Here is an 18,280-nt window from a genome sequence, read left to right as displayed (position 1 = left end):
CAGTGGTTAGGACTCGGGGCTTTCACTGCTGAGGGGCCGGGTTTGATCCCTGGTCAGGCAACTAAGATCCCGCAAGCCGGGCGGTGTGGTCAAAAAAAAAAAAAAAAAAAAAAAAAATTTTCCTCTTAGGGGCAGCAATACCAGCATGAGTGTGAGGCTCTAGCCCTCCCATCGTTCTGGGATCCAGTCAAGTACGTTTTCTCTGGGTCCCAGTCTCTTCTTTGGTACCTCTAAAACCTACCCTTTGGCGTGCATCCCAGGGCCCAGCCAGAGACCCTAATGAACTCTGGAAAGCAAGATTTTAAAAGAGGTAGACTTAGGCTCCAAAGAAGTGAGTGAATTTTCATATCTTGGCTATCTCGATTACATAATCAAATCTTACCAAAATACACAGAATGACCTTCAGCCCTGCCCCTTCGCCAGTAGCCTCTGATCCCTGTGGTTCTCCTCTCTCCTCTGGTCTTCTCCAGACTCTGGCCTCTCACCTTCTCCCAGTGCTTCCCTACCTCTTCCCTCCCCCGCTCCATTCCAATCCCCCAGCCCTTCCTCCAGATCCCAGGGACTCCTGCCGCTCTAATCTCTGCCTATTGGACACCAACTCAGTCAAGAGCAGTAAGATCAAGGCTCCCCGGTCCCAGCCACACCTACCCCTCCCAAATGCCAGTCTCTGGAGGACCTGCACTGTCACCATCCGCAGCTTCCCAGCCTCTTCCCTGCCGCCAGATTAGAATCAGGTGCCCCACTCCCTCGTAATCAGAACCAGACTTCTCAGCCTTTGCCAAAGGCTAGATGAGCACAGAAAAGACCCAGCTGAGAGGAGACGGAGGGATAGAAGGCCTTAGTGCTGGCGATACTGGCTGCCTTGAGGCATCGGGCATTGAGGCCTGCGCACCGGCTCCTCAGAATCCGCCTGCCCCCCCTCCCCCCACCCCCGCCAGTTTTCATCATGGAAAATCCAGTGGGGAGGGTGAGGAAGGGAGAAAGTTTCAGGAAGTGCTCACTGCTAAAGAACACTGGGGAACCTGGGAATGGGAATAGATTGATTGAGCTTCTAGAAAGACATCCTTTCCCTCTAACTTCCCCTCCAGGGTGGCATAAATCAAACCAGCCCCACAGCCCATTAACTCAACTCCAGGAAGTTCCTATCCAGTACCAGATCCAGACACTGCAAAAGAAGTGAATGAGATTAGACCACAAATTTCCATGTCCACTGGGAAGCCTGGAACTTGAGTTAAATGAGAGGAAGACTTTAATAGAATTATCCTAGGGAACAGGAATGACAGTCCAGGTCCAAAGCAGGGCGATGTTTAGGCTGACCGGAGCAGCTTAGGCGTAGGGTTGGGAAGTTGAACTCGACCTGAAGGTCCTCAGCTGTGAGTCCTTTGGGGGAGACTAGGTGGCACTCGAGAAGTCTCCCGTGGCAGAGGACCAGAGGAGTGCGTCCAGCGACTTGGGACATAAGTGATACCAGATGCCTTCGTTTGAAGCCCCGGTGGGTAGGTGGCGCTAGCCCCACTAGGCCAGGCCGCAGGTGGCCCCTGATTTCGGGGTCAGGCCCACTCCCAAATGCATTCCTGGGGAGGGGCCAGACTGCGAGAGGCCGAGGCAGTCCTCTGCACCCTTGTTTCTAGTGCCTTCTGGACCTGTGTCCACCTTTTCTTCTGCGTCTGTTTGGCTCGTAAGTTTTTTTTGCCTGTGTCCCTCCGGGTCAGTCTCTTCCGGACTCTTGAGATTTTCCTATCCCTGTGTTCTCCGTGTCCACCTCTCTCAAAATCTCTCCCCGCATTTCTGTCTCTTCCGCTCTCCGAGGGTCTCTGCCAGTCCCCGCTTGCCTCCTTCCCAGCTCCTGGGCGCGTGGGTTCGCCAGAGAAGGTGGGGAGGAGAAAAGGGAGAAGGAGAAGGACGAGGGGCGGGGAGCGGGCGGCACGTGGGGATTGGAGCCCGGGAAGGAGGAGAGAGGGAGGGAGAGGAGCCCGCGGGAGGGAGGAGAGGGCGGCGCAGGGAGCGGCAGGGGCGAGCGCAGCGCGCCCACCCTGTCTTCTCCGCCTCCTTAGCGTCCGCTCGGCGCGGCCCCGGGCGAGATGGGTTGGCCCGGGGGCTCCCCCTGCTGCTGCCCCGCCCCGCCGCGCCCCCGCCCCGCCGGGCGCCCCCCGCAGGTGAGTGGCCGCGCTGCGCCGGGCGGGAGGGCGGCGGCCTGTGCGTCACGGCCCGGCGGGCAGTGCCGGGGGCGGTCGCAAGGGGGCGCGGGGCCACCGCGGGGGGCGAGTGGGCGCGGGGAGCGGGGCGGGCGCGCTGGTCCGGGGATCAGGAGCCGCGGGGCCGGGGGCGGCAGCGGGCGGGGCCCGGAGGCCGGAAAGGTGACCAGGGGGCGGGGCCGGCCCGCGGTCACTCCCCGGCCCGGCAGTCTCGCCTTCGCGCGTCCCGGGCGCACACGCCGCCGCTCCGTCCCGCCACGCACGCGCTCGCGCCGCCCCTGCAGGCCAGGGACCTGGGCGGGTACTGGCCGGGGAGAGTGCGAGTCAGGGTTTTGCTATTTTACTTCACATCTGGGGAAACCGAGGCAGATTCGGCTTCCACTGTCAATTCGCCAGGTCACCCTGGGCACACTCGCACACTCCGCCTTCCCTCCCTGTCTCCTTCCCTGGGCCTCACCCCTCCTCGCGGCTGGGCTCCCAGCCGCTCATCCAACCACAGCTATTTCCAGGAAGGGGGAGTGTTGGGTGGAGGGGTTTCTCCAAACAAACCCAGGGCTTGGGAGTAAGAGGGGGCCAGGCTGGGAGAGAGACTGACGGGCTCTGGAAAGTTCCAGGCAGGAGGAGGGTGAGGGTCCCAGGGGTCTGGCCTGGACTTCCCAGGCCTGCCCCAGCGAGCTGCTTTTCCTCTCAGCACTGCCTGAAGGCTCAGCGCTCTCCCATCCCATCTCACTTCAGAGGTGCTCCACAGGGTGGGGAGGGACTCAAAGCTATGCTTCCCTGGCCACCCAACACGGGGGCTAGTGAGCCACCCACAAGGACAAGAGCGAGGGTCAGAGAAGGTTTGGGGACCTGTTGCCAGGTGAGGGGACTTTCAGCCTCTCGGGAGGCAGCAGGAGTGGAGAGAAGCCTGCTGGAGGGGTCCTGGTCAGAATAACTGTAATAGGAGGGGAGAAAGGCCATCCCACCACTACCACAGCACCTCTTCTGCTCCCAGCAGGGCTGGGGACTGGACCAGGCCAGGCCCGGTTGCCCACACTGGCCAGGGGCCTGGAATGTCCTGGGACCCAGCCAGGGCTGGCGGGGTGGGAGTGTGTTGCAGAGCCAGTGCCCCTCTCCAGTTACAGGCTAGGCCTCCCTCTGGCTAAGGTACCCTGGGGGCAGACTTCCTGACCTGGAAGGAGAATTAGAGCTTCAAGGGAGAAGCCTCAGGGTAGACCCAGTCCAGGCAGCCCAAGGAAGTGTCCTGAGTGGGCTCATCCCAGCAGCAGCAGGGTTAGACCAACCCAGATGGGCTCGAGGGAGGGAGAGGGAAGGTTAAGGACCTGGTGGGAGAAGCCAGAGCTGGGGGAGCTTCCAGAGCCCTGGGACATTCAGTAATAGGCTGCAAATGGGGGCGGGGCACGCACATTTGCACATTCTTTCAAGCCACTGGGCTGTTCCACTGGACTGCTCTGGGGAGCTGCTGTCCAAGGCTTGGGGCTGAGGACCCCCAGGCTATTAACCCCTTATACTTTCGGAAGATTACTCCACCCCCCCCCATCCTTTCCAAGGCCCCAATCCACCTCCTTCCCTTAACTTCCGGCACAGGAAGCTGGCCGCATTCCCAGGAGGGAGGCAGGAGGCCTGCGGAGGGGCGTGGAGTATGTGTTGGGAGGGGGGACTCCTGTCCAGTCCTCGAGCCCTGGGACAGCTGCTGAGGAAGGAGAGCGGAGCTGGGAGAACCATGAAGGTAGCGTTCAGGCTCGGGGGGCGGGGTGGCCCAGACCTAGAGCCTGGGGTGGCAAGGCTCAAAAGAGCTAGGAACCTGAGAGAAACAAGCCAGGGAATAGGTGAATAGGGGACTGTGTCAGGAGCAGAGCAGCTGGGGAGCCCTCAGGAGAAGGGCCCCAAATGCCTCGGGCTGGGGCAGGAGAATGGCTCGCTCCTGTGCCCAGAGCAGACTCTGGCTGGAATTTGACCTTCCAGTGTAGATGGTGGGGGCAGGGGGCCAGTGCACATTCTCCTTTTCCTATTTCTTCACAACTGGTGAAACTGAGGCAGGAAGCTGGCCCTCAGTCCCATTTTCCCTGACCCTCAGGATGCACTTCAGTCCTGAGCTGGCTGGGGTCGCAATTCCCAGCTCCCACTCCCCCCACCAGAAGTCCCCAGAGAGCCTGAGAGTTCAGGCCGGGAGGCTGGCCTGGCTGGGACGCGGTGTTCCCCGCTGGCCCTTGAGCCCTGCCCTGAGACCTAAATTCCCACCCCGCCCCTGCCCCGCCCCACTGGGGGCTGGATCTCAGGATCCCACAGATCCCTGGATAGGGCAGATCCCTGGGCATGGGGCAGCTCCAGAGCAGGGTGGGTTGGGGGCAAAAGATTCTGGGCTGACACTCCCAGCAGGGTAGATCCTGGGAATCTGATCTCCTGGCCTCCCCCACTTCCTCCCCCCCCCACCCGCCCCCACTTCCTGGAGCAGCGACCTGCCCCCTTCCCGCCTGCACTCCCCTCCACTTCCAGGGCTGGGCTTCTCCTCACAGCAGCCAGACAGCCTACTCTCCACCCAGGGGAAGTGGCTGCCTCCGCCAGGCCGCTTCCAGGAAGCCCCGGGCCAGGCCCCAGCATTGTTCGGGCCCCACGGCCGGCACCCCAGGCAGCCGGACACCATGAAGTCCAGCGGCCCAGTGGAGAGGCTGCTCAGAGCCCTGGGGAGGAGGGACAGCAGCCGGGCCACCAACAGGGTAGGAGTGCCCATTGGCTGGGCAGAGGAGGGGCAGGGGTGGAGGTGTGGGCAGTGGGGGAGGGGGCCAGGACTCAGGCCATACCCCCTTCCCAGTTTCGGCTTCCTCAGCCTTCTCCCCTTGTCCCGCATCCCCTCGCATCCCCTCGTTACTCTATCCCTTTGGAGTGGCCAGGTCTGGCTGTGACGCGAGCAGCAGACGTTTGGGTTAGAGCAAAACCTGGTGTCCCTTTCAGCTCCCCTGACACATTCCCTGCCCTAGCCCAGGCCAGCCCTGCACCCAGGCAGGTATACATCATTGTAGGACCTTCCTGGGTACTATTCTGGAACCCCAGAGAGGACGCCCCTAAGCCGAGAAGTTTGAGAGAGATGGGATGGGGGTGGCAAAGGAAGGAAGGGAGGGAGGCAGCCAGGTCTCAGGAGTGCTTTAGACAAGGGGGGGTTGATTTGCTTTCCACTGATATCATCTGTGTGTGCCATTAATGCCAAAAGGCACCCAAGTTTCCTAGTGGGTCTGGCAGAGTTGGTCCAGCCCAGAAGAGTTCAAGTTGGGTTTAATCCAGAAGCTTCAGGGACAGCCAAGAGACCAGAGGTGCTGCCTGCATCTCCAGGCTGAGGGGCCTGGAGGCCCTATCACTGCCTTTCCCCACATTTTCTCAGCCTCACCCCAGAAGAAGCATCTCAGGGCAACATGAGACAGTACTATGGGGGAGGGAGGCAGGAACTTGAACGCCAGAGGAGGAGAAAAATAGGTAGAAGAGAGAAGAGGCAAGGAAGCAAATGGTCCCCAGAGGATGGGAGGGATGGGACAAGGTAGGCCTGGGCCATGGGGGGCATCCCAGCTCACTGCACTCTGGGTGGGGAGGGGCCCAAGAGCATCTGCTCCACCCTCTCCCCCTCCAACGCTGGAATCCCACTTGAACCTCCTCAAGTGACAGGGCGCTTACTACATCCCGGAGCAGTAAGGCAGCGAAATATTTCCAGGTCATGCCTCCATCTGCCTCTCCCTCTGAGCATTACCGCCCCCTCCTTACACAACTGCTGCCTGCCGCCTGGGTGCACAATGAGTAAACATGTTGTTCTGACAGTAGGGGGAGGAGGGCGTGTCAGCTGCCTGGAGGACTGGGACAGCGGGACCAGGGGAGCAGGCCTGGCTGAGGCCCTCCTGCCGGGTCAGTCTGGGCGCTGTGTGACTGACACCAGTACATTCATGTCTGACCCCCTCCCTGCTCACTCTCTACCGAAGCCTCCAGCTGGGGAGGGCAAGATGGGAGGAGAAACAGGTTGCCTTCACAGCAGAGTCAGGGAGCGCCATCCCCCCACACCAGGACGGAAGCTCTAGGGCTTGGGTGGCAGTGACCGCAAGGGTATCACACACCAGGGCCACGTGAGGGGCCTAAGTGATCCCTTGGGGAGGAGCTGACCCAGCTAGGGTGACGCAAGGGGCCAGGTTCTACGCACTGTCTAGGACAAGCCCTACAACTGCCCGGGAACAGCTGTGGCCAAGTGCATTCTACGAGTCTGGGGTCTTTATCGGGATGGAAGAAGAGAGAAACTGTGCAGTGCTCAGGCCCCGGCCCGGTCCGGCAGATGGGCCCGTGGGAACTGACACCTCTGTCTGTCTGTCCCTCCACCTAGCCTAGGAAAACTGAGCCACATAGCTTCCGGGAGAAGGTTTTCCGGAAGAAACCACCGGTCTGTGCAGTGTGTAAGGTGACCATCGATGGGACAGGCGTCTCGTGCCGAGGTGAGGCGCCCTGCCCTATGCTGTGACTCTGCTAGCATCACCCAGCACCACTGGGTTGCACAACCCCAGCAGGCAGACCGCAGAACAGAACCCATACTGCGCATGCTGCCCCTGGGCTGGGCCACGTGGGAGCCAAGAGGAACTGCGTCCCCTCCAAACAGCCCTTGCTCCCCCAGCACCCCAGGAGACCCAGTACTCTAAATCACCTTCCCACCTCACCTGAGACTGGAGGCTTTCCTCCCTTGCTTCCTCTTCACCCAGACCCACCCTAGAACATTACCCCTGGCTCCCTCCCCCCCTCCCTGGCCTGGGCACCACTGCCATGTGCTTCCCTTGAACTCTGCCCCTGCTCCCCCAACTGCAGCCAGCTCAGTACAGCCGGAGTCCTGGAAGTCCCAAGGTCTAGTTCCAGGGCCTGGGGAGATGGGAGAGGGCCACCCCTTCCACTGCCCCAGTGGGCCCCAGCTAACCCCTCTCCTCCCCTCCATCCCCTCTAGTCTGCAAGGTGGCGATACACAGAAAATGTGAAGCAAAGGTGGGTGCTTGCTGTGGGGAGGGGAACTGGGGTCCCTTCCTCCTCTGAAACAGGCTTCTCCGACCACACTGGCATCAACCCTCCACCCTTCCTATCATTGGGGAACCCCTGCTGGGTGGGAGAGGGTACTGTACTGGGCCCTTTAAGAACCACCCTACTCCACCCCCTGGAGGGCTGGCCCAGGCAGCGCAGACAGCGTTTGGCGCGTTTGTCTTGGTGCCGTGCCCAGGCTGCAGCTGGCGAGTGGATGGGGGGTGGGGAAGAGGAGGAGAACGAGGAGGAGGAAGGGTGGGGTGGGTGGGTGTCAGAGCAGGAGACTGGCAGCCGGATGGGCTGTGCCTTCCTTCTGGGGAAGGGTCCTCAGGATGCCTGAGTGGGTCTTGTCCTGGCTCCTGGAAAGGCTGGGCAGAAGGTGCAAGGTGTAGATAGCACCCACTGTCCACTGGGAACCTGAGACAGCCGCATCTCTGGGGAGGTGCCCTAGTCCTCCTGCAGTGTGAGGGGTCCTAGGGCCTTGGAGCTGGCTTTGGGGAGCTGTGTGCCCGGGGGCGGGGTCTCCCAGTGAAAGAGGCCAGTGTCCGTCCCTGGCCATGGCTTGCCTGCATGGCTCTATATATAACTCCTGTCCTGCAGCTGGATGAATGGGGGTCTGTGTGGGCAGGGGGCTGGAAGCCAAGAGTAACAAGTGGGGGGCCCAGAGGTGGGGGACCGAGAGGCCAGAGGGGAGGCTCCCTTAAATAGAGGAACCTCAGTTGCAGCCTGCGCCCATCTGCTGACAGCCCCTCCACCTTCTTGCTGAAGCTGAGGGGTGGCCGCATCCTTAAGCCCGGGAAAGCCAGCAACTCAGCTTCTCACTCCCAGTCTCCTTCCAGGTGACTTCGTCCTGTCAGGCCTTGCCTCCCACGGAGCTGGTGAGTATGCTCTGGGATGGGGTGAACAGGCAAGGAACCTGGCTGTGGTGGTGTCCAGAGGTCTGGTGGCCACAGAGGGGGCCCCCAGGAGGTTACCTTGAATGCACTGCTGTGGATAGTGGTCATCCTGAGGCAGTGGAAAAAAATTTGAGCCCTTGCCCTCGTCCTCTTGGGCCTGCTGGGGGCTAGGACTCCCCCCCCACCCAGTACATCCCTCACAGGGACACCGGCTGGTCCTTGCCCCTTCCCTAACCACTCCCTTTTCCTCCCCCATCTCCCTCTAGCGGAGAAACACGGCCCCTGTGAGGCGCATAGAGCACCTGGTAAGGTGATGCTGGAGGAGGGGGGCGGAAGCAGGTAGCTCTGGGACTAAGGACCTAGGTTTCTTCTGAGGCAAAATTTCATGGAACTCTGGAGTGGGGAGCCTAGAGTGAGGGGCACAAAAGACGTGTGCAAAGTCTCATCTCATCCACCAGGGATCCACCAAGTCTCTGAACTACTCAAAGCAACGCAGCACTCTGCCCAGGTAAGTGAGGACGCGGGGTGTGGTCCCATATGAGCCCCTTCCGCTGGCCCCACACCTCAGCCCAGGGCAGGGCCCCCCAACAAAGCACTCCAGGCCAGCGCCGCCCCCCAGCTGGTCCCACCCACTCTCAGGACCCAGGAGACCTCACCTGTAGTCAGCCAAACACCCTTCCTTCACACCAGCCTCCGGTGCCCGCCCCACCCCCACTCTCCGCCCTGTTCCTAACACAGGCTTCGCCTCCTCCCCAGGAGCTTCAGCCTGGATCCTCTCATGGAGCGCCGCTGGGACTTGGACCTCACCTACGTGACGGAGCGGATCCTGGCCGCCGCCTTCCCCGCGCGGCCCGACGAGCAGCGACACCGGGGCCACCTGCGCGAGCTGGCTCACGTGCTGCAATCCAAGCACCGCGACAAGTACCTGGTGAGGGGCGGGACCTGCCTCAGTCAGCCAACGAAAGGGCTGGGAGGTCCGGATGGGCCAGGCCCCTCCCTGACGTCACGCCGAGGAGGCGGAGCCCCGGGTGGGCGGGGCCCCGGGCGCAAACCCTGGACGCCGACTGGGCTTCCCGAGCTAGGCTAGGCGTTAGCGACCTCCTAATTTTGGAGAAAGACCCTTCCTTAGGGTCACAGTGGGTGATACCACCTCCGAGCATCACCGCGCCTCGATGCCTGTGGTCACTTCGCGTAACGTCCTCACTTTACTTGCAGCTCTTCAACCTTTCAGAGAAAAGACATGACCTGACCCGCCTAAACCCCAAGGTAGGAGGGGATTAAAGCCATCACCCCCTGCCTCCTCGGTATTAATAGTAGCAATTGCCATCTACTTCACTCTGAAGCACTTTCCCATATGACACGTCACTTGGGACGCCCCAAAGCATGGTGCAGCAGGTATCAACCCATTGTCCAGGTGAGGGAAGTGTTGAAGCTGCCATGGACACAGCCAACAGGCCCCTGACCTCGTATCCAGGCCCCTACAGCCTGTCCCTCTTCCACCCCCACCCACCTCTTCTTTGGTGGCCACCAGCCCCAGTCCCACTCCTGCACCCCTCAGGTCCAGGACTTTGGCTGGCCTGAGCTGCACGCGCCCCCACTGGACAAGCTGTGCTCCATCTGCAAAGCCATGGAGACATGGCTCAGTGCCGACCCGCAGCACGTGGTCGTACTGTACTGCAAGGTGAGCTGGGAGCGCGAGTTCGCAGGGCTGGGGTGTCCTCAGCCAGGGGCCCCAGCAAGCCCTGCATCCCTGTCTCTTTGTCCTTAGGGGAGCAAGGGCAAGCTCGGGGTCATCGTCTCTGCCTACATGCACTACAGCAAGATCTCTGCAGGGTAAGGCTCCCCAGCCCCGAGTGCCCCTTTCCCCAGTGACCCTTCCTCCAGCTGGCCCTTTACGAGCCCATCTCCTCTGAAGCCCACCTCGGTGTTCAGAAGAGCCATTTACTATAAACTTGCCCTTTCCACCTCCTTTTTCTCATTTGTACTTCACCACAGTTTTCCTAGGGCTGCTGTAACAAAGTGCCACAAACCAAGTGGCTAAAGACAACAGAAACCTGTTGTCTCAGTTCTGGGGGCTACAAGTCTAAAATCTGAGGTGTCAGCAGGGCCACGCTCCCGCTGAGACTCTGGGTAGAGACCTTCCTGGTCTCTTCCTAGCTCCTGGTGGTGGCCAACAGTCCTTGGTGTTCCTTGGCTTGCAGATGCATCACTCCAATCTCTGCCTTTGTTGTCACATGGCCTTCTTCCTGTGTGTCTGTGTGTCTGTGTCTCTTCTTCTCTTCTTCTAAGGACACCAATCACATTGGATTAAGGGCTCATCCTACTCCAGTATAACATCATAACTCATTACATCTGCAACGACCCTATTTCCAAATAAGGTCACATTCTGAGGTACATATCTTTTGCGGGGACACAGTTCAACCCATAACATGGTCTTATTGTCCCGTTTTACAGAGGAAGAAACTAAATCTCAGGGAACAATTGCCCGAGGTCCAACAACTAGTAAAGTGACTGGGGTTTCTAGTTCTCTTCACCACCACTCTGGGCTTCCTCTAGACTTGGGGGAAATCGCACCTCTCTTCCCTCCCCTGGGGCTTAGGGATGGGACACCAGGTTGGAGACCAGCGCCTAAGCCCCCACACTGGTCCCACTCTCCCCAGGGCGGACCAGGCGCTGGCTACCCTTACCATGCGGAAGTTCTGTGAGGACAAGGTGGCCTCGGAGCTGCAGCCCTCCCAGCACCGGTGAGCAGCCTAGGTGGGGATGGGCCGGAGGAGCAAGTTCCCTCCGTGGCTACGAAGGCCGAGGTTCTCTCATTCATGCCGCACACCTTCATGGAGCACCTCCTGTGTGCTTGGGATTGTGCCAAGTGCTGAGACTGCAGAACAAGCACAGGATCCCTGCTCTCGTGGGGCTTATTTACATGCTAGTTGGGTAGACGGCAATAAACCTGTGAATAAAGAGACAAGGTCGTTTCGGATGATGACAGGTGCTATCTATTCAAAAACTAAAGCTGAGTCTCGTGATGAACGGAGACTCACAGGACAGTCAGGGCCCACCGCTATATAACGTGAGGCAGAGATCTGGGGGAAGAGCATGCTAGACAGAGGGAACAGCAAGGACAAAACCTCGGAGGCAGCAAGAAGGATGGAGGTTAGATGCAAGGAAGAAATCTCTGTTGAGCTGGAAGATGGGAGGGAAGCGCCGAGGAGAAGGTGGCTGGGGCAGTGTTCGTAGTTGAGATGACACCAGGGGATCTCCAGAGGAAGGGGCTTACGTCCTCCTTGACATCCCCGCACCAGGTATATCAGCTACTTCAGCGGTCTGCTGTCCGGCTCCATCAGAATGAACAGCAGCCCTCTCTTCCTGCACTACGTGCTCGTACCCATGCTGCCAGCTTTTGAACCTGGCACAGGTGAGTCTGCCTGGAATGTACTCCGGGGAGTGGGCTGTCCCCCACCCCCTCCACTCAGCACCCCTCACGTGCCTTCTCCTTCTTGCCCCTCCAGGTTTCCAGCCCTTCCTCAAGATCTACCAGTCCATGCAGCTTGTCTACACATCTGGAATCTAGTGAGTGCTCTGTTCCCGGGCCCCTGCTTCCCTGCTCCCTGGGTCCCTGTTTCTCCAGCCTCCCCAGGTAGCTGGGCCTCCAGCTCCAGCCACTGCGCCCACAAACTAATAGCATCACAGAATCCGTTTTATAGATGGGGAAGCTGATGCTTAAAGGGCTTTCACTAAGGCAGTGCTCAGTCTCCAGTCTCCCAACTCCCTCCTGACTCTTCACAGCCACCCGTGCACCCGGGTGCCCCTGATTCACCTCTACCCTCTCTCTTCCCCAGTCATGTTGCAGGCCCTGGCCCCCAGCAGCTTTGCATCAGCCTGGAGCCGGCTCTCCTCCTCAAAGGCGATGTCATGGTGAGGGGGTCTTAGCGACAGGGAGAGTCCTGGGGGTGGGGTGAGGGGCGGTGGTATAAGCCGCCAGCTGCACGGTCTCTGGTGAGCCATCGATTCGAGGCCGATGGGAGGGCAAAGAGGGCGTCCTCCCGATGGGGAGGTCACCTTGGGGTTCAGCCAAGGCAGAGCCGTGGCCAGATAGTCCCTAGGGTGGAAGCACCGAGGAGACGTGAGTGGACACGAGAGCGTGAACGCCGGTCTCCCTCCTCTCACCCAGGTGACGTGCTATCACAGGGGTAGCCGGGGGACTGACCGGACCCTCGTGTTCCGAGTCCAGTTCCACACGTGTACCATCCATGGACCACGGCTCACCTTCCCCAAGGACCAGCTGGACGAGGCCTGGACCGGTGAGTTGGAGACAAGTGGCGTGGGGGCTGGAGCCCGGGTGAGGGCGGGCGGGCGGGCGCCTGGGTCCTCACCGTCCACTCCCCGCAGACGAGAGGTTCCCCTTCCAAGCCTCGGTGGAGTTCGTCTTCTCCTCCAGCCCAGAGAAGATCAAAGGTGAGAGCCAGGCCTGGCCCCAGCCGGGGGCGGGGGCGTGTCGTCCCTCCCTGCTCCTCACCCCCGGGTGCCCTTCCATAGGCAGTACCCCACGGAACGAGCCCTCGGTCTCCGTTGACTACAACACGGCAGAGCCTGCCGTGCGCTGGGACTCCTACGAGAACTTCAACCTGCACCACGAAGACAGCGTGGACGGTGTGTGTGGGGCGCGGGGTGGCAGGAGGTAGAGTTTTGGGGGGCACACTCTTGCCTCCCCAGGCAGACACCCCTCCCAAGAGGCACCCCCTGAGCTGGAGTCTCCTGCGCTGTCCCCTGTTGACACACACACACTCTCTCTCTCTCTCCCCCTTTTGCCTGCTTGCCCTCCCGGATCCTCTTTCCACCCAGACTCCGTCATCCATACCCGGGGACCCCTGGATGGCAGTCCTTACGCCCAGGTGCAGCGGGCCCCCCGCCAGACCCCGCCGGCGCCCTCTCCGGAGCTGCCCCCGCCCCCGCTGCTCTCTGTCAGCAGCGATTCTGGCCATTCATCCACGCTGACCACCGAGCCAGCCGCTGAGTCCCCTGGCCGGCCACCGCCGACAGCTGCCGAGCGGCAGGAGCTGGAGCGCCTCCTGGGGGGCTGTGGAGTGGCCGCTGGGGGCCGGGGAGCTGGGCGTGAGACGGCCATCCTCGATGATGAAGAGCAGCCCCCGGCGGGCGGAGGCCCCCGCCTTGGAATGTATTCGGGACACAGGCCTGGCCTCAGCCGCCACTGCTCCTGCCGCCAGGGCTATCGGGAACCCTGCGGGGTCCCCAATGGGGGCTACTACCGGCCAGAGGGGACCCTGGAGAGGAGGCGGCTGGCCTATGGGGCCTACGAGGGGCCCCCACAGGGCTATGCTGAGGCCTCCGCGGAGAAGAGGCGCCTCTGCCGATCGCTGTCCGAGGGGCCGTACCCCTACCCGCCTGAGCTGGGGAAACCGGCCAACGGGGACTTCGGCTACCGCGCCCCAGGCTACCGGGAGGTGGTGATCCTGGAGGACCCTGGGCTGCCTGCCCTGTGCTCATGCCCCGCCTGTGAGGAGAAGCTAGCGCTGCCCACGGCAGCCCTCTATGGGCTGCGCCTGGAGAGGGAGGCTGGAGAGGGGTGGGCGAATGAGGCTGGCAAGCCCCTCCTGCACCCGGTGCGACCTGGGCACCCGCTGCCCCTGCTGGTGCCTGCCTGCGGGCACCACCATGCCCCAGTGCCTGAGTACAGCTGCCTGAAGCCACCCAAGGCAGGCGAGGAAGGGCATGAGGGCTGCTCCTACGCCATGTGCCCCGAAGGCAGGTATGGGCATCCAGGGTACCCTGCCCTGGTGACATACGGCTATGGAGGAGCGGTTCCCAGTTACTGCCCAGCGTATGGCCGAGCGCCTCACAGCTGCGGGTCTCCAGGCGAGGGCAGAAGGTATCCCAGCTCTGGTGCCCACTCCCCCCGGGCTGGCTCCATTTCCCCCGGCAGCCCGCCCTACCCCCAATCCAGGAACCTCAGCTACGAGATCCCTGCAGAGGAGGGAGGGGACAGGTATCCGCCGCCCGGGCACCTGGTCCCAGCAGGACCCTTGGCATCTGCAGGTGAGGGCACGGGGATGGGGAGTGCCCAGGGCAGAGGAGGGCTCTGGAAGACGGTGGGGGAAGGCACAGAGTGAGAAAGAGCTAAGCCAGACAGAAGGGGCTCTTCCTGGATCACAGCCCCTCCTCTCACCTTCCCTGCAGAGTCGCCGGAGCCCGTGTCCTGGAGGGAGGGCCCCAGCGGGCACAGCACCCTGCCTCGGTCTCCCCGAGACGCCCAGTGCAGTGCCTCTTCTGAGCTGTCCGGTCCCTCCACGCCCCTGCACACCAGCAGCCCAGTCCAGGGCAAGGAGAGGTACCCAGAGGGGCTGGGCAGCTCAGGCGCCTCCTGGTCCGGCAGACCCTGAAGCCTGGGGTGGGGGCAGCTCTCACAGGGTTCTGCGGCTCTACTGACCACCCGCCCTCCCACCCCGCAGCGCCCGACGGCAGGACACTAGGTCCCCCACCTTGGCGCCCACTCAGAGACTGAGTCCCGGAGAGGCCTTGCCACCTGCCTCCCAGGGAGGGGCCGAAAGAGCTCCAGAGCTGCCAGCAAGAAGTGGGCCTGAGCCTCCGGCCCCTGGTCCCTTCTCCCCAGCCTCCCCGCCCAGCTCACCCAACGACTGGCCTCAGGAGAGGAGCCCGGGGGGCCGTTCGGACAGCGCCAGTCCGAGGGGCCCTGTACCCACCACCCTGCCCGGCCTCCGCCACGCCCCCTGGCAGGCCCTTCGAGACTCCCCGGACAGCCCAGACGGGTCCCCCCTCACCCCTGTGCCTACTCAGATGCCCTGGCTTGTGGCCAGCCCAGAGCCGCCTAGGAGCTCACCCGTACCTGCCTTCCCTCTGGCTGCATCTTATGACATCAGTGGCCCCACCCAGCCCCCACTTCCCGAGAAGCGCCACCTGCTGGGGCCTGGGCAACAGCCGGGACCCTGGGGCCCGGAGCAGCCATCACCACCAGCCAGAGGCACGAGTCACCATGTCACCTTTGCACCTCTGCTCCCTGATAATGCCCCCCATCCCCCAGGTATAAAGGCCTTCAGGTGGCTGGGGCCACCTCGGGAGAACCCTTTTTCCCAGGGAGGGGCATGGCATGGGGACTGGGGAGCCCTGAGGCCAAGCTCAGTCGCTCCCTGTCCTAGAGCCCCCTATGCAAGAGAGCCAGAGCAACGTCAAGTTTGTCCAGGATACGTCCAAGTTCTGGTATAAGCCACACCTGTCCCGTGACCAAGGTGAGAAGCCAGCCTGCGCCCACCCCCGTCCAGGGCTCTGGCTCGGCTTTGGAGCCCATCCTTCCAGTCAGTGCCTCTTCCTCGTCTCAGCGGGCCTCCTCTGGGCCGAGCCTCTCTCTAGCTGGTGATTCTGGGCTTCGGGCCCAAGGAGGTCTAACACTGTCAGCGCTCCGTGCGCTGACTCCCCAGAGGCGTCCCGGGTGCTGTCGCCGCAGCTGTTAGGGCCAGAGGCCTGGGGAACTTGGGCAGCAGAGCGGAGGAGCTCCTTGGGGCTCAGTCGGCCGCTGAGAAGACTTCTCCCACCTCCTGCAGCCATTGCCCTGCTGAAGGACAAGGACCCTGGGGCCTTCTTGATCAGGGACAGTCATTCATTCCAAGGAGCCTATGGGCTGGCTCTCAAGGTGGCTACGCCCCCACCCAGCGCCCAGCCCTGGAAAGGTACAGAATGGCCAAACGTGAGGGAAATGGGGAGTGGGGTGTGGGGAGGCACCAGAGGCCAGACAAGGCAGGGTGGGCCATGTCGCTTCTTACTGGGGAGAGGGAGCAAGTGTCCTCTCCTGCTCGGGAAAGAATTCCAGCAGGTGAGAAGCAGAACCTGGAATCTGACGAAGCCTTCCTCTCCCCTCCCCTCCCCTCCGCTCAGGGGACCCCTTGGAACAGCTGGTCCGCCATTTTCTCATTGAGACTGGGCCCAAAGGGGTGAAGATCAAGGGCTGCCCCAGCGAGCCCTACTTTGGTGAGAAGCGGGGGCTGGGAAGGCTGCACTGGGCTGGTCCAGGGAGGCCGAGAGGCGTCAGAAGGGAGGAGGTAGACCGCGGGTATCTCCGGGTGCCTCGAGACCCCACTCGCGTCTCCCCCTGCAGGCAGCCTGTCGGCCCTGGTCTCGCAGCACTCCATCTCCCCGCTGTCCCTGCCCTGCTGCCTGCGCATTCCCAGCAAAGGTGGGTGTCCGGTCATCTGTCCTCCCACCTCTCCCCACCCACTGCAGCCAAAGGCAGAATCCCCAGGCCCTGGCTTCCCGCCTGCCTGCCTTCCTTCCCTCCGGGACAGCAGAGGGTGCTCTCCAGCTCCCAGCACGGCCACTCCCCACTGACCCCCGTTTCCCTCAGATCCTCTGGAGGAGGCCCCAGAGGCCCCAGTGCCCGCCAACATGAGCACAGCGGCAGACCTTCTGCGTCAGGGCGCCGGTACGGGCCTCTCCCTCCTTTCCTCCCCCTGGGCACCAAGGGGGCCGTTGCTGATACACGGGGCACTGAAAGGCCTTGAGGTGGGTGGGTGGGCCCTGGCGGATGCGTCTAACCCATGAGGGCAGGGGGAGCCCTGCATCTGTAGGCACAGTGGGAGAGGGAGTCCTCGGTCTGGGCTCTGTGGGGAGGGGGCTTGTTAGAACGCAGATTCTCAGGCCTCTTTCCAGCCCCTCTGACTGTGGATCTGGGGGAGTCACAGAATCTGCCTTTTTAACAGGTTACCTGTGTGACACGCATCCCGAGCGCACTAGCTGGGGAAAGTGCGAGAGCCGGTGGGGTGGGGGGATCGAGGGAAGATAGACCTGGGGGCAGGCAGAGCCGCTGCTCCCTCCAACCTCCCACCCCCGCAGCCTGCAGCGTGCTCTACCTGACCTCAGTGGAGACGGAGTCGCTGACAGGCCCCCAAGCAGTGGCGCGGGCCAGCTCCGCAGCTCTGAGCTGCAGCCCCCGCCCCACGCCAGTCATTGTCCACTTCAAGGTCTCAGCCCAGGGCATCACGCTGACAGACAACCAGAGGAAGTGAGTGTGCGTGCCAAGCCCCCGCGGGGGGGGGCGGTGTGCAGGCCCTGGGGCCCTGATTTCCGGGTGACTTTCCCCACCCTCCTCCTCACAGGCTCTTCTTTCGCCGCCATTATCCAGTGAACAGCATCACCTTCGCCAGCACTGACCCTCAGGACCGGAGGTGACCCTCTCCCTCCCAGCCCTTTCGCCCCACAGTCCCCGGCTCAGCTCCTCCGTTGGTAGCTATTCCCCGGGTGCGTCCCTTCACAGTTCTTCTCCTTCTGCAGATGGACCAACCCGGACGGGACCACCTCCAAGTAAGCCTCCCTGGGAGTGCTGTCGCCCCTCCCTGGCATGGCATGGCATGGCACTGGCGTGGCATCGAGGCACCTCCTCCTTCCCCAACCCTGGCTTGGCAGTCCCTGTGGAAGGGATGCTGAGCCCTCCCCACCCTGCCTTTGTACCCCCAGGATCTTTGGTTTCGTGGCCAAGAAGCCGGGAAGCCCCTGGGAGAATGTGTGTCACCTCTTTGCAGAGCTTGACCCAGACCAGCCTGCAGGCGCCATTGTCACCTTCATCACCAAAGTTCTGCTGGGCCAGAGAAAATGAAGGAAGGCCACAAGCTCCGAGCCCACGTCGACACTGCGCCCCTCTCAGCACCCCACAGCCCTCACTTTCCCTGGCCTGGACCCAGGAGACCCGGGATCCAGCCCCTCCCCTAGGAATGGGGAGCGGACGCCGGCCTGGGACACTGCTCTCCTTCCCCGCCCCCAGCCTGCTAAGCGAAGTGGACGGGCCCATGAGATGACCTTGCATGTGAGCAGATGGCAGAGATGGGTGTGTGAAGGGTGAAGAGGCATCAGCAGTGGAGCCTGGAGGAGATGGGGATGGCCCTACCTGCGCGCGAGAACATCAGCGCTGGCGGAGACAGGCCCTGCTAGCTCCACCCAGCTGCAGGTCCCAGCATGGCAGGGAGAGGGGAGAGTGTGGGGAGCAAGGCACTCCCTCCTCTGCCTCCCCTCTGAGCAGAGAGATCAAGAGTGGGATCACATGAAAAGGGGGCTAAAAAAGAGTCTATTTTTGTCTAATAATAAAGAGTTTCTATAACGTTTAGTCGGAGTTGGAGTTATGCCTTGTTTCCAGGAAGG

At 62.0% G+C, this 18,280-nt stretch overlaps 1 protein-coding gene across 11 annotated transcripts; it reads left to right on the top strand.

The window, feature by feature from the left end:
* The first annotated feature begins 1,231 nt into the window (after nt 1–1,231).
* On the top strand, nt 1,232–18,245 carry TNS2 (tensin 2). 11 transcript variants are annotated; one of them, XM_055085614.1, is made up of 29 exons: nt 1,232–2,156; nt 6,550–6,658; nt 7,156–7,193; nt 8,066–8,104; nt 8,389–8,427; nt 8,581–8,630; nt 8,879–9,050; nt 9,338–9,388; nt 9,681–9,803; nt 9,891–9,955; nt 10,783–10,866; nt 11,425–11,537; nt 11,632–11,692; nt 11,962–12,037; nt 12,294–12,423; nt 12,512–12,577; nt 12,659–12,772; nt 12,965–14,176; nt 14,318–14,468; nt 14,590–15,179; nt 15,295–15,384; nt 15,697–15,822; nt 16,028–16,120; nt 16,248–16,325; nt 16,494–16,571; nt 16,982–17,150; nt 17,245–17,313; nt 17,420–17,449; nt 17,603–18,245. In XM_055085614.1, exons 1-29 carry the CDS (start codon nt 2,082–2,084, stop codon nt 17,739–17,741), a joined length of 4,230 nt encoding a protein of 1,409 aa, XP_054941589.1. In that variant the 5' UTR covers nt 1,232–2,081; the 3' UTR covers nt 17,742–18,245. The 11 variants fall into 11 exon arrangements, with proteins under 11 accessions (XP_054941589.1, XP_054941588.1, XP_028347112.1 ...); XM_055085613.1 differs by having other exon boundaries at nt 8,861–9,050; XM_028491311.2 differs by lacking the exon at nt 1,232–2,156 and adding an exon at nt 3,835–3,924 and having other exon boundaries at nt 8,861–9,050; nt 17,110–17,156; nt 17,603–17,694.
* Nucleotides 18,246–18,280: the final 35 nt, after the last annotated feature.

This window comes from Physeter macrocephalus, chromosome 6 (genome assembly GCF_002837175.3).
Source record: "Physeter macrocephalus isolate SW-GA chromosome 6, ASM283717v5, whole genome shotgun sequence".
NCBI lineage: Eukaryota > Metazoa > Chordata > Mammalia > Artiodactyla > Physeteridae > Physeter > Physeter macrocephalus.
The sequence above is the reverse complement of the archived record's forward strand: the minus strand, read 5'-3'. Positions and strand labels throughout refer to the sequence as shown.